This window comes from Mobula birostris, chromosome 8 (assembly GCF_030028105.1).
Source record: "Mobula birostris isolate sMobBir1 chromosome 8, sMobBir1.hap1, whole genome shotgun sequence".
Lineage (NCBI taxonomy): Eukaryota > Metazoa > Chordata > Chondrichthyes > Myliobatiformes > Myliobatidae > Mobula > Mobula birostris.
Window position 1 is genome coordinate 115762160 of NC_092377.1, and position 15598 is coordinate 115777757.

Sequence of the window (15598 nt, forward strand, 5' to 3'; positions counted from 1 at the left end):
ACTCAGAGTGGTGAGATCCAAGTATTCACAGAGCACGATATGGCTGTACCTTTAAGTAAGGTGGGACTGTGCAAGGATATGAAGGAGAAGGACTCTGGTGGCTTGTGAGGAGCACAAAAAAGCATGGACTTGTTGGATAGAGTGGTCTATTTCTGTACCATGTATCTCATGTGATACTATTTATCTTGCATTGTAATTGCTTTACTAGGGATTTATGGCTCACAACAATGCCACATCATAAAAACCAAAATACAATGCTGGAAACCTGAGATACTCAGAGAAATATTACAATGAACTTCTACAGAAATTACAATAAAGACCTTGACTGTTTGTTGAGATCAAAACTACTGCAAAGTGTACTGTATGGTGGCGAAAACATGAAATCGTTATCAATAACTCTATTGAGTACAAATGAATGAACTAAGAGCAGAAATGCAAATAAACCTATTTTGAGCAGACTGAAGAAGGAAACATTACAGCAAAATTTCATCATGTAAACATGAAATATTGATGGAAAAAACAGAAACTAGATAAATAAATATATTAATTGCAAAGAAAATTGTACACCACAGCAGAAATAAAAGGAAAATTAAATTGCAACAATTTATTCTTTATCATATCAACTTTAGATGAAATGATCATTAATTTAAAAAATTAGAGGTCAGTAAAAATAAGCAGTGAAATCAAAATTATAATATAATGAAAATATTATTACAGACTCTCTACAGAATAAACTAGATGGAAGTCAATAACTAAGTAAGTTATTCAACAGCAGTCGTTAGAAGAAAATTAGGTCATGCTGAAAGCTAATTTACGGAAAAGTGTTCCTCCAATGTTCCCCAGTAAAAGCAGACATGTATAATTGACATTTATAATTTTGTAATGAACAAATAAATACTGTGAAACTGACACCAGATCTCAGATCCTGATGAAGGGTCTCAGCCCAAAACACTGATTCTTTATTTCCCATCACAGATGCTACTTGATCTGCTGAGTCCCTCCAGCATTGTGTGTGTGTTACTCTGGATTTCCAGCCTCTGCAGTATCTTCTGTGCCCACATCTCAGGTAATATTTAGGGAAGGCTAACAGAATCTAATTGCATAATTTCATTGTGCAATTTTAATCATCTAGGAAAAGATGACAAGTCTTTCTTGTGATGAAATTTGCTCTGAGAGCTGTTATAATTTAACTACTAAACACAAAAACTTCAAAATGACAGCAAAAGACTTTCAATGACTTGCACAAAATAGGAGGATGCTGTCTTCATCTCTGCCGATTACAATATCTATTTAGAGATACAGCGCAGTAACAAGCCTTTCCAGTCTAACAAATCAGTGATGCCCAATTACACCCATGTGACCAATTAACCTATGAATCCGCAAGTATTTGTGATGTGGGAGGAAACCCACATGGTCACATGAAAAAACGTACAAAATTCTGACAGAGAGAGGTGAGAACTGAACTTGAATCGCTGGTGCTATAAGGCGTTAAGCTAACTGCCCAATATGGAGACAACATAATTTTTGAAGCCTTCCTACAAGAGGAAATACTTTTTCCCCAGGTCACAAAATGCTAACATGGGTTATTGGTTCAATATGCCATACTAAAAGCAAAGTAAGTTGCTCACTAGACTAAAACAACAGGAATTCTGCAGATGCTGGAAATTCAAGCAACACACATCAAAGTTGATGTGTGTTGCTCACTAGACTAGCTTGAAATAATGTTTCCTTCCTACAAAGTACCCAGGACATCTTCAGGGAGCGGTATCTCAGAAAGGCAGCGTCCATTATTAAGGACCTCCAGCACCCAGGGCATGCCCTTTTCTCATTGTTACCAGCAGGTAGGAGGTACAGAAGCCTGAAGGCACACACTCAGCGATTCAGGAACAGCTTCTTCCCGTCTGCCATTTGATCCCTAAATGGACATTGAACCCATGAACACAACCTCACTTTTTTAATATATAGTATTTGTTTTTTTGCATGATTTTTTTGTAATTTATTTTTTATTGAAGATCATCAAACATTTCCATAAGATGTATTTCAGATACTGTACATATATATCATATAATCATATTTGTCACAAATCTCGTAACATTTATCTGAGGTATTGAAAAGAGGAGTTGCTTGCTGTCTTGAGGAAAATTAAAGTGGATAAATCCCCGGGACCTGACAGAGTGTTCCCTCGGACCTTGAAGGAGACTAGTGTTGAAATTGCGGGGGCCCTGACAGAAATACTTAAAATGTCGCTGTCTACGGGTGAAGTGCCGGAGGATTGGAGAGTGGCTCATGTTGTTCCGTTGTTTAAAAAAGGATCGAAAAGTAATCCGGGAAATTATAGGCCGATGAGTTTAACATCAGTAATAGGTAAGTTATTGGAGGGAGTACTAAGAGACAGAATCTACAAGCATTTGGATAGACAGGGGCTTATTAGGGAGAGTCAACATGGCTTTGTGCGTGGTAGGTCATGTTTGACCAATCTGTTGGAGTTTTTCGAGGAGGTTACCAGGAAAGTGGATGAAGGGAAGGCAGTGGATATTGTCTACGTGGACTTCAGTAAGGCCTTTGACAAGGTCCCACATGGGAGGTTAGTTAGGAAAATTCAGTCGCTAGGTATACATGGAGAGGTGGTAAATTGAATTAGACATTGGCTCGATGGAAGAAGCCAGAGAGTGGTGGTAGAGAATGGCTTCTCTGAGTGGAGGCCTGTGACTAGTGGTGTGCCACAGGGATCAGTGCTGGGTCCATTGTTATTTGTCATCTATATCAATGATCTGGATGATAATGTGGTAAATTGGATCAGCAAGTTTGCTGATGATACAAAGATTGGAGGTGTAGTAGACAGTGAGGAAGGTTTTCAGAGCCTGCAGAGGGGCTTGGACCAGCTGGAAAAATGGGCTGAAAAATGGCGGATGGAGTTTAATACTGACAAGTGTGAGGTATTGCACGTTGGAAGGTCAAACCAAGGTAGAACATACAGGGTTAATGGTAAAGCACTGAGGAGTGCAGTGGAACAGAGGGATCTGGGAATACAGATACAAAATTCCCTAGAAGTGTCGTCACAGCTAGATAGGGTCGTAAAGAGAGCTTTTGGTACATTGGCCTTTATAAATCGAAGTATTGAGTATAAGAGCTGGAATGTTATGATGAGGTTGTATAAGGCATTGGTGAGGCCGAATCTGGAGTACTGCGTTCAGTTTTGGTCACCAAATTACAGGAAGGATATAAATAAGGTTGAAAGAGTGCAGAGAAGGTTTACAAGGATGTTGCCAGGACTTGAGAAACTCAGTTACAGAGAAGGGTTGAATAGGTTAGAACTTTATTCCCTGGAGCGTAGAAGAATGAGGGGAGATTTGACAGAGGTATATAAAATTATGATGGGTATAGATAGAGTGAATGCAAGCAGGCTTTTTCCACTGAGGCAAGGGGAGAAAAAAACTAGAGGACATGGGTTAAGGGTGAGGGGGGAAAAGTTTAAAGGGAACATTGGGGGGGGCTTCTTGACACAGAGAGTGGTGGGAGTATGGAATGAGCTGCCAGACGAGGTGGTAAATGTGGGTTCTTTTTTAACATTTAAGAATAAATTGGACAGATACATGGATGGGAGGTGTATGGAGGGATATGGTCCGTGTGCAGGTCAGTGGGACTAGGCAGAAAATGGTTCGGCACAGCCAAGAAGGGTCAAAGGGCCTGTTTCTGTGCTGTAGTTTTTATGGTTTCTATGGTATACACTTATAGAAAGGAGAGGAAAGAAAGAACAATCGAAAAAACTATGTACAAAGTAGGGAATGATCTCTTTTTTTTTTACAACATATTCATTGACTTATGAGAATAAAATTAGGCCTATGAGGTGTTATGTGGTTAAACCATTTTTCCCAGTATGAATCAAATTGTTCCAACTTATGATTAACAGATGCTGTTATCTTCTCCATTTTGTGAATGTCCATTGTAATTTCCATCCATACATTTAAAGTTGCGCTCTCCTGTGATAACCATTTCCTGGTAAGGGTCTTTTTACCAGCCACCAGCAGTATATTCATTAAATATTTATCTCTTTTCAACCATTCTTGAGGTATATACCCAAAATATATGGTCTTACTCTCTAAGGGTATTTCACATTTAAAGATGTCTTGCAGGGCATTATGTATCCCACTCTAATAGTCTTTGATAATGGGGCATTCCCAGAAAATATGATGATGGTTTTCATTTTGATTTCCACAATTTCTCCAGCAAACAGGGAGGTTACTGTCATAATGGGATTTCTGAGAGGGTGTAATAAAATATCTTATCAAGTTTTTCCACCCGAACTCCCTCCATTTCTGTGAACTGGTACACGTCCATTGATACCTCCATATTATCGTCCAGTCTTCCTCAGATATTATTATCCCTCCTTCCTCCTCCCATTTTGTTTTAATGTATGAAGTTGAATGTGTTTTAAGATTTGACAAATCCCTATACACACTTGAAATGATTTTACTACTGTTGTCTGAATTATATGCTTTTCTAAATAGCTCTATCAGACATGTACTTGCCTTGGTTACACTTTTAACCATCCTATTAACATACTGTCGCATCGGTAAATATCGGTAAGTCTTGTTTTCTAATAAGTGTTTCTCTTTGAGCATTTCAAAACTGAACAGTGTTCCTTCTTTCATTATATTGCAAATAGCTGTTATTCCTTTAGCTGTCCAGTCCTTAAATCTAGCATCCAGTTTATTTGGCATAAAATCCGAGTCATATGCACACCATTTAAGAATTGCAATGTCTCTCTCTAGTTTATATTCTTTTATAATAGTTTTCCATATTTTAAGAGTCCATTTCACCCATGGGCTATCAATAGTATTTATGTAACTTTGTAGGTTGTTATCAGCCAAAATTGCCTGTATGGGGATGGAAAGTATCCTCTCCTCAATGTTTTTCCATTGAGCGTCATACGATGGGTTGCACCAGCATATCACAGCTCTCAACTGTGCTGCAAAATAATAATCTCTAACAGTAGGCCCCATCCCCCCTTTTCCTTGGCTAATTGCAAAGTTTTGAGATGAACCCTGGGCCTTTTACCTTGCCATATATATCTTGATAGCATCTTGTTCCATTTATTGAATTGATTTTGGTTAATCTCTATCGGTAGGGTCTGAAAGAGATATAATAGTCTGGGCAGTATATTCATTTTAATAGATTCAATCCTTGAACTGAGACTAAAAAAAGGAATTAGGTTTCATCTTGTTATATCTTCCCTAATTTTTTTTATATATAGGCTGATAATTGCATTCTGATAATTTTGCCAAATCTTTTGGCATAATGATGCCCAAGTATTTGACAGACTCTGTTTGCCATGAACAAGGATATCTACTTTCAATTTCTGTTGGTGGGCTATAGTTATATGAAAGTGATTGGGTTTTATATATGTTGATCTTGTATCCTGATAATTCGCTATATTGTTCAAAGGATTGCATCAATTTAGGTAAAGAGTATGTTGGTTGCCCTAGATAGATCAAAATGTCATCTGCGTAACAGGCCAATTTATGCTCTGTCCCTTTAATCATAATTTGCCTGGTATCTTCATTTTGTCTGATGTATTGAACTAATGGTTCCAGATATAATGCGAAGAATAGTGGTGACCATGCACAACCCTGTCTCGTGCCCCTATCTAGGGTAAAACTATTAGATAACTATCCATTGATTTTAATCCTAGCAGTAGGATTGTCGTATAATGCCTGTATAGTTTTAATAATTATGTCATGTAGACCAAATCTATGTAAAACTCTGTAAAGAAAATTCCAGTTAACCAAATCAAATGCCTTTTCAGTGTCCACGCTTATCACTATTGCTTCAATTTCATTTTTTTATATGATCCATAATGTGAAGTGTCCTTCGTATATTGTCTTGTGTTTGGTAATGTTGTATAAAACCTGTCTGATCATTATGTATCAGTGTGGGTAGAAACTCTTCTAATCGTTTGGCCATGATGGAGGTAAATATTCTATAATTCACATTAAGAACAGATATCAGTCTAAGTGACCCACATTCCATTTTATTCCTGCCTTCTTTCAGTATAGCTGAGATTATCGCCTCCTTCCAGCTGGGTGGCATTTGTGCCTTTCTTAAGGCTTTGCATAATTTTTAATCTATTCAATATATGTACACCGTAATTTGCTTATTTTTTATTATTATTATTTTATTTTGTGGTTTTTTTTCTCTGCTATATTATGTATAATGGACTTTGAAGCTTTGGACTTTTTTTTAATATACAGTATTTTTGTTTTTGCACATTTTAAAATAATCTATTCAATATATGTAATTGATTTACTTGTTTATATATTATGTTTTATTTTATTTATTATTATTATTATTTTCTCTCTCTCTGCTAGATTATGTATTGCATTGAACTGCTGCTAAGTTAACAAATTTCACGTCACATGCTGGTGATAATAAATCTGATTCTGATTCTGATTCTGTAGGGAAACATATGGCTTTAAATGAGAGACTTTTTGCTGCTGGGACTGCCAAATCAAGACACTAATGCTTCCTAAAAGCATGTAAATCAATTTGCACACTACCACTGATGCATTTACACACTCTTAGAGCTAAACCAGTTCTCTTGAGATTCAAGCCATTCTTCTCTAAAGACTGGCTATCAGAAAACTTGCTTATACAGTATTCATTCATAACGAAGTAATCGAAGATTGGCACTAATTGTTTGGAAGACAATTGCTGCTGGATATATAGCTGTCACCAACTATTACTATCTAATTTATGCCTTCAACACAATTATTAGGTACACCTGTACGCCTGCTTATTAACGCAAACATCTAAGCAGACAACCATGTGGCAACAATTCAATACATAAAAGCAAGCATTCATGGTCAAGAGGTTCAGTTGTTGTTCACGCCAAGAAATGTGATCTAAGTGACTTTGACCATGGAATGATTGCTGGTGCCAGACGAGGTGATTTGTGTATTTCAGAAGCTGCTGATCTCCTGGGATTTTCAGGCACTACAGTCTCTAGAGTTTACAGACAATGATGCAACAAACAAAAAAAATCTAGTGAGCAGCAGTACAGTAGGTGAAAATGCCTTGTTTATTGGTCAGAGAAGAATGCCCAGGTTGGTTCAAGCTGACAGAAAGGTGACAGTAACTCGAATAATCACACGTTACAACAGTGATGTGCAGAAAAGCATCTCTGAATGTACAACGTGTTGAACCTTGAAGTTGATGGACTACAACAGGAGATGACCATGAATATACACTTAGTGGTTCTGAGTGTAGTCTTGAATAAGAAGTATAAGGAAGAAGTATCTGTTTAAAAAGAAGCTTCAGGGCATCCACCATTGCAAAGAAATATCTCATTCAAAGGATTGTTATTTCTAAAAGAACATGATCAAGATGGTGCTGATGAACCATGACAATGTTCTGCAGGCTACGTACAATACTTGTAAATATACCTCCTTTGAAATACTCTCACTGCAACCTGTAGCATGCAATTTCCCTTTAAGCAATTAACTTTTAAATCAAATTAATGATCTACAGATTTCATGATCTTCTGAAGGACCTGGCGACTTAACTCTCAAGCAATCAGGTACGACACCTTTAAGCAGATGAAGATTCATCACCATGGTCGGAAGTAAAGCAAGAGTGGGGGATCCTTAAGCCAGGCTGAAACAGAGAAATGAGATCCCTCTACCCAGTATTTTGTTACCAAATGTGCATGGAGGACCTGAGGACAAGATTGCTGTATTGGAGGGAAACGAAAGAATTTTGTATTTGATGTGTGACCAAGACGTGGCCAGATACGTGACCAGTTTGCCAGATATGATAAACACAAAATAATCTGCAGATGCTGGCATCAAAGCAACACTCACAACATGCTGGAGGAACTCAGCAGGTCGGGCAACATCAGTGGAAATGATGAGTCGATGTTTCAGGCTGGAACCCTTTGTCACGACTGAAGAAAGAAGGTGGGGAGGGTTAGAAGAAGGCTGGTAGGTTCAGTTTAAAAAACCAGTAATTTGAAAGACAAAGGGGTGGGGGAGGGGAAGCAGTGAGGTGATAGGCAGGAAAACAATGGGTAGTATAAGAAGGAGGCAGAACCATGAGGGAGGTGATAGGCAGCTAGGGGAGGGAGCAGAGTGAAATAGGGATAGAGGAAGGGAGGGGAAGGGAATTACCGGAAGTTGGAGAATTCTATGTTCATACCAAGGGGTTGGAGACTACCTAGACGGTATATGAAGTGTTGCTCCTCCAAAATGAGCTTAGCCTCATCATGGCAGTAGAGGAGGCCACGTATGGACATATCTGAATGGAAATGGGAAGCAGAGTTGAAGTGGGTGGCTACCGGGAGATACTGTCTGCTGTGGCAGATGGAGTGGAGGTGCTCGACGAAGCGGTCCCCCAATCTGCATCGGGTTTCACTGATGTAGAGGAGGCTGCACTGGGAGCACCGGATGCAATAGATGACCCCAACAGACTCACAAGTGAAGTGTTGCCTCACCTGGAAGGACTGTTTGGGGCCCTGAATGGTGGCAAGAGAGGAGGTGTGGGGACAGGTGTGGCATTTACACTTACAGGGATAAGTGCCGGGTGGGAGATCCGTGGGGATGGACATGCGGATAGGCAGTCGCGGAGGGACCGATCCCTGCCAGTCCGCAAAAATATTGTCAATATGAAACTGGTCCGCAGTGCAAAGAAGGTTGGGAACCCCTGTGTTATGAGACTGTTAGCAAGAAGAGGCTGATGATCGGGCAAAACTCAGTCAACAAAATGAGTTGCAATGTAAAAGGGGGACAAAATTAAAAAGGGTGAACACAGGACTGAAGGTGTTATACTTGAATGCACACAGTATATGGAAAGGTCGATGAACTTGTAGCACAGTTATAGATTGGCAAGTATGATGTTGTACACATCACCACATCATGGCTGAAAGAAGATTATGGCTGGGAGCTTAACATCTAGGGATATACATTGCAATGAAAGGACAGGCAGGTAGGCAGAACAGAGTTAAGGAGGAATAAGGAGGAACCTCCCCTTCACATGTTCTTGCCGAAGCCTACTGAGCCAAAGCCTTACCACTCTGACTCAGACCACTCCATTAGACAGTACCTCTTTTTTTTATGGAGACTAGGTTTTTCAAGTTCTCCTCTGGACCAGCGCAAGAATGCTTCTACTATGCCTGCACCACTGTCCAATCAAAGACTCCCGCTGAAAACTGGTTGCTTTTTCAAGCTCCACTCCAGACCTGCGCAGGAATGCTTCTACGATGTCTGCACCACTGTCCATTCAGACCTGCAGACAACTATTCACCTAAAACTATTGCCTGGTTTTCATCCAGAACTACTGCATCCTGTTTGATATATGTCTACCAGCCACTGCCCACTCTATATGTCTGCACTGGTCACATACTCAACAACATCTAAATTGGCTGCTGCATGCTATACATTCAAAGTTAAAACAATTTGAATGGATTGCTAAACTCAACATTCAGGTTTGAGCATTTTTGGCTGCTTTTCAAAGTGAAATATACATAGTTTAAAATCTCTCTCTCCCCCCCAAGGATAAATCCAAGTATCACTTGAATATCACAGGTTCTCACTCAACCATAGTTTGCTTCGACAGTTGATTCTAGAAGTCTGCCACCTTATGCAAGGGTGAAAATGATAGTGAGATTGTTGTGATATTAAAGATGTAATTAATCCACATCTGATCAGTACTTTTAGGTGAAGATCATAAACTTGATTCATTTGATGCGAAGCAAACCCTTCCCATCATCAAGGACATCTTCAAAAGATAGTGCCTCAAGAAGGTGGCATCCATCTTTAAGGTCCTTCACCATCTGGGACATGCCCTCTTCTCATTACTACCATCAGGGAGGAGGCACAGGAGCCTGAAGATCCACAATCAATTTTTAGGAACAGCTTCTTCCCCTTCACCATCAGATTTCTGAACAGTCCATAAACCCATGAACACTACATTATTCCTCTTTTGCACAGTTTATTAATTATGTTTTTGATTTGTAATTTATAGTAATTAATGTCTTGCACTGTACTGCTGCCACAAATTTCATAATATATATCAGTGTTAATAAACCTGAATATGACTCTGATTCTAATTGCAAACATATGCATGACACAATGTGCTGTTAAGACCAGGAATATCCTCAGTGAAAAGGTGGTGGAAGTATATTCAATAAAGACATTTTAAAGGAAAATTCTTTCAAAGAGGTACCACAACCAATGGAGATCAAATAGCTTCCATTCTTGAAAGTAATAATTCACAGATACCAAAGATGATAATATTAATCTTACCTCCTTCACTTTCAGTCGAATAGGACATTCCTCTGCTACCGCAAGTAGTTGATGGTCGAAGGCAATTCGTACGAAAGCACTTAAAGTAGGCCAAAAACACAGCTGGTTGTTGTTCAGATCCACCACTGCCTTCCAAGCTAGGTCAAGAGATTTCACACACAGAGACTCTTCAGACCTAGAGAGCTAAACAATTCAAGAACAAATTCTCATCTATAATTACTCAGTTGAAAAGAAAATTACCAATATAATTGAATTTCAGGCTGCTTTGCTGAATGCTTGTTGAACCAAACTTTTGCCAAGACTCCAGAAAGATTAAAATTATTTATATAGTAGCTAGAAGGTGTGAAATTCGACCATTGTTTAACTTGCAGGAATAATTCAGAGGTATCTTCATGTCAACAAGCCCACAATCTGTCGCATCTAATTTGTAGATGGCATGGTAGGTACCACTATTACAGTGCTTGTAAGCCAGGTTCAGTTCTGGTGCTGTCCGTAAGGAGTATGTATTGCATACATTGTCTCCGGATGCTCTGCTTTCCTCCCTCATGCCAAAGAAGCAAAAGGAGAATAAGGAGGCAAATGTGAGTGTCAAGGGGATTCAAAGACAGCATAAAAGCAAATGAGAGAGCAAATAAGAGGCTTTATAAGGTATTGGTCAAACCACACTTGGAGTATTGTGAGCAGTTTTGGGCTCCTTATCTAGGAAAAGGTGAGCTGGCATTGGAGAGCATCCAGGGGATGATCACCAGAATGATTCCAGAAATGAAAGGGTTACAGTTTTCAGAGAGTTTGATAGCTCTGGGCCTGTACTCGCTAGAGCTTAGAAAAATGGGGAGGTGGAAATATAATTGAAATCTATTGATTATTTAAAGGCCTAGATAGAGCGGACGTGGAAAGAATGTTTCCTACGGTGAGGGAGTCTGGACCAGAGGGCACAGCCTCAGATAGAGGGACGTCCCTGTAGGGCAAAGAAGAGGAGGAATTGCTTTCGCCAGAGGGTGGTGAATCTGTGGAACTTATTTCCATAGATGGCTGTGGAGGCCAAGTCATTGGATATATTTACAGCAAAGGTTGATAGGTTTTTGATGAGGCTAAAGGTTACAGGAGAATGGGATTGAGAGTGATTATAAGTCAGCCATGACGGAATGTCAAAGCAGACTGGACAGGATGTAATTGGGCAGTGCAGCCTCTTTGGGCTGGAAGGGTCTGTTATCATGTTGCATCTCTAAATAAATAAACAATTTTGCTTACCTTGGGCACAAGAATCTTCATGCACTGCAGCACGGGAAGTACTTGGTCAGCTGGAACTATGTTCAGAGCTTCAGTACAGGCATGGAGTGTGAGTGTTGCATTTTCTACACTATGTGAAGAAACTTCACCACTCTTCTTGGCTGCACTCTCAGGCAATGGAAGAGATTTGTTCAAGGTAAAATAAATGCAGACCCATTGGTCATGGACATACTGTGCAGATATCTTCCCCCAGCCCTGGGCTGAAGATCCGTCCTCTAAAAGTCTAAAGGAGCAGTGAAAAATTGCTTCAGTTTAACGCCAGGAGCAGTAAAGCACTAATTCAACATTTTATAAAACATTTCAGCATTTTAGCAAATGTATTCTGCTCCTGTCACCTTTTAAGTTTCTGCCAGGGTATTAGTAAGACCACAACTTGTGTGCTGTGCACAGTTTTGGTCTCTGTATATTTGGAGAAATACATCTGCACTCCACACATTTCAGGAAGACCACAACTTGTGTGCTGTGCAGAGTTTTGGTCTCTGTATAGTTGGAGAAATACATCTGCACTCGACACATTTCAGGAAGAATTCCCTACAGTACGGTCTATACTCATGGACTGAACCTAATGAACAGCTGGAGACAAAAAAGATGTGCATCATGTATAATTCCTAAAACTGAAATGGTAATATGGGACTAAATATCTAAGATCTGATAAAGGATCTGAGAAGTCCCTATAACTAGTCTAATTCAATAATCATGCAGGATAACAACCTACATTTAGATGGGCAAATCAAATTAGCAATAACCATGTGAGAGATGAACTTTGTGAGTACACAACAGATATTTTCCCATATCGATATATTGAACCTATGAGAAAAGAGACTATTTTAGATCTAACAGTGTCTAATGAGAAAAAATTAATTGATGACTGTGTAGTCAGTGGGCTTTTAGAGAACACTAAACACCTATTGTTCATTTTGAAAAAGTTTGGAAGTGATTTAGTTCAACCTGAAACCTGAATAAAACAATCACAAGGTCATAAGATAAATTAGAAACTCATTAAAATATTATGGCACTACTTAAACAATTATCAACATTTTAAAGAATTAATAAATAATTTCATGGAAAAATAGAATGATGAAGTAATTTTTTAAAGGGTGAATAATCACAAGGTTTCTTGATCAGAGACTGCCCTTGTACACAATTTAAGTTAATATAGCCTACATGTTCAGCAAGCAATTAGGAAGTTAAGCATAAAACGCAGAACAGTATAGCACTGGATCAGGTCCTTTGGCCCACAATGAAGCTAATTTAACCTAACTTCTGTCAGGTCTTCACTCTGCTTCTATCGCTCCATTAAATACAATCCAAGTTTGACCAGACTCCCATAGCTCATTCTCCCGAATCCAGACTAAATCCTGGTGAACCTCTCCAAAGCCTCCACATCCTTCTTGACCAGAACAGCACACAATAGTCCAAATATAGCCTAACCAAAGATTTGTACAGTTGCAACGTGACTTGCCAACATTTATACTCAATGCAAGCATGGTTATCTTACTGCAAGGATAAAATTCGAGATATCTTACTTCAATTACATTGACCCCTGGTGAGATTTGAGCTGGAGTACTGTGCACAGGACTTAGTTTATAGCTCATTATTTAAGAATGAATAGGCTGATGATAAGCATGGAAAGCTACTAGAGCTGCAGCTTGTCTGGGTTCAACCCAGACATCTCATGCTCTCTGTTCTCCCTCTGTGTTCCAGTTTTAGGCCACATCCCAAGGAATTGTGGGCTGCTGGGTTAATTGTCTGTTGTGCATTGCCCCTAATGCACACATTAATGGTAGAATCTAGAGGAACTCAATGGGAATATGAGAAAAAGAGGTTACAGGACAATTCTCAGGGCAATAGGCTAACAAGCCAGCATGGACTCAATGGGCCAAGTAGCCCTGTTCTACATCAAAGAGAGATATGGAAATAAAGGGAATGCTGCAGCCATTCCATTGTGGCTGACTGATTATCCCTATCAGCCACAATCTCGTCTTCTTCCTGGAACCTTTGACGCCCTTACTAATCAAGAATATTTGGCCTCTACAGCCTTCTGTGGCAATGAATTCCACAGACTCACCAGCTTCTGGCTAAAGAAATTCCTCTGTTTCTGTTCTAAAGAGACATCCTTCTATTCTGAGGCTGTGCCCTCTGGTCCCAGAATCACCTACTATCGGAAACCTCCTCTCTACAGCCACCCTTTCTAGGCCTATCAATATTCAAAAGGTTTTAATCAGATCCCCTCTCACTTTTCTAAAGTCCAGTGAGTACAGACCTAGAGCCATTGTATGTTCACCCTTTCACTCCAGGAATCAGTTTAAAAAGATTGGGCTTACACTGTCATCAGTTTAGAAGGATAAGAGTGATCTAATTGTAACGTACAAAGTTATTGCTGCTTCCTCTGACTCCGTTTCTGCAGAACTGTTTCTTTTCTCTTTAACTGTGGAGGAGATTCCAATCCAAGCATGGTTATCTTACTGCAAGGATAAAATTCGAGATATCTTACTTCAATTACATTGACCCCTGGTGAGATTTGAGCTGGAGTACTGTGCACAGGACTTAGTTTATAGCTCATTATTTAAGAATGAATAGGCTGATGATAAGCATGGACAGCTACTACAGCTGCAGCTTGTCTGGGTTCAATCCAGACATCTCATGCTCTCTGTTCTCCCTCTGTGCTCCAGTTTCATTCTGCAGCTAATTAGCTCCTGGTCATTCTACTCCAAGTGATTTCTCATCAAAGCTACTGGTGAACACAGCAGGCCAGGCAGCATCTCTACGAAGAGGTACAGTCGACGTTTCGGGCCAAGACCCTTCATCAGGACTAACTGAAAGAATTCCAGCATCTGCAGATTTCCTCGTGTTTGCCAAGTGATTTCTGATTGAGAAGCTGGTAGTTTCTTCACTGATCTCTGGTTTAATTTTGTTTCGTATTCTGAGCATGATGATTCTTAGTAAAAATTTTTGTAAGGTGGCTCATTAAACCAATTGTTCTGTGTTGTCCACACTCTGTTGCACCTGGTTTCTTTGGCAGTGCAATGAATACTGTCTGTTACATGTTCAAGGAGATCTGTGTTTTTTTGTGTGAGAATGATGTAATGGTCTTTTGGAGGTCACCTGATGTGATTTTCCCGCCGATGTGAGGTCACGTGATGACATGAGCACCATGGGTATATAAGGGTCGACCCCAGATGACGCAGTTAGTTTTTAGTTTGTAGATTTCCAGGTAGAACGTGCTGTGTCTCCATTTCTACTGCGTGTTTGTTTTTGTGACGCAATTTCATTTTTAAAACGGAGTGTTGCGTTCTACTGCAAGATACAATATTGTTGGACTGGAAATGCGGCTTGTTAGCCATGGTTGTCAGCTCATCTGGGAGAAGGAAAACTCTGACCTCAAATCTCTTCTGCCTTGTGGCTACATCCTCTCATGGGGAAGGCTTTGGGAGTAAACCTCGAGGGAAAAATCCAGAACTGGAGTCCCTAAAGCAGTCCTACATTGAGTTCAATGCTGACTGGCAACTCCTGTGACGCTGCTGACACCAAACTGTACCGGTCTCTGCCGTCTCTTTGGGTTCATCTGATATGTGGAAAGAGGAAGCTTGCTACATGGGGAACTGCTTGCTCTCCATACCGTACTGCCTATGTTTGTGTATCTAGACAGCTAGGAAGCAATATCCATGGCCAACTCTGAATGACAGAGGCCCTAACCTCACCATAAGTGTATGTATGTGTGTGTATATCATTTTTGAAGATATCCTTCATGCTGGGGAGGTTACTGCCCATGATGGAGCTGGCTGAGTTGACAGATTCCTGCAGCTTTATTGGATCCTGTGCATAGCAGACAGTGATGCAACCGGTTAGAATGCTCTCCACCATACATCTGTTGAAATTTGAGAGTGTCTTTGGTGACATACCATATCTCCGCAAACTGTTAATGAAATATAGCTGCTGTTGTGCTTTCTTTGGAATTGCATCAATATGTTGAGCCCAGGATAATCCTTACAGATGTTGATACCTAGGAA

The 15598-nt window shown here is 39.8% G+C and overlaps 1 protein-coding gene across 2 annotated transcripts in view; it reads right to left on the bottom strand.

Moving 5' to 3' along the window:
• Window positions 1-15598, bottom strand: part of LOC140201612 (probable methyltransferase TARBP1) — a 398438-nt gene that overhangs the window by 232764 nt on the left and 150076 nt on the right. For both annotated transcript variants that reach the window (XM_072265981.1, XM_072265979.1), the window contains 2 exons: window positions 11550-11811; window positions 10299-10481 (listed from right to left, as the gene is read on the bottom strand). In XM_072265981.1, coding sequence (XP_072122082.1) covers window positions 10299-10481; window positions 11550-11811 — 445 coding nt within the window. The remainder of the gene's footprint in view (window positions 1-10298; window positions 10482-11549; window positions 11812-15598) is intronic.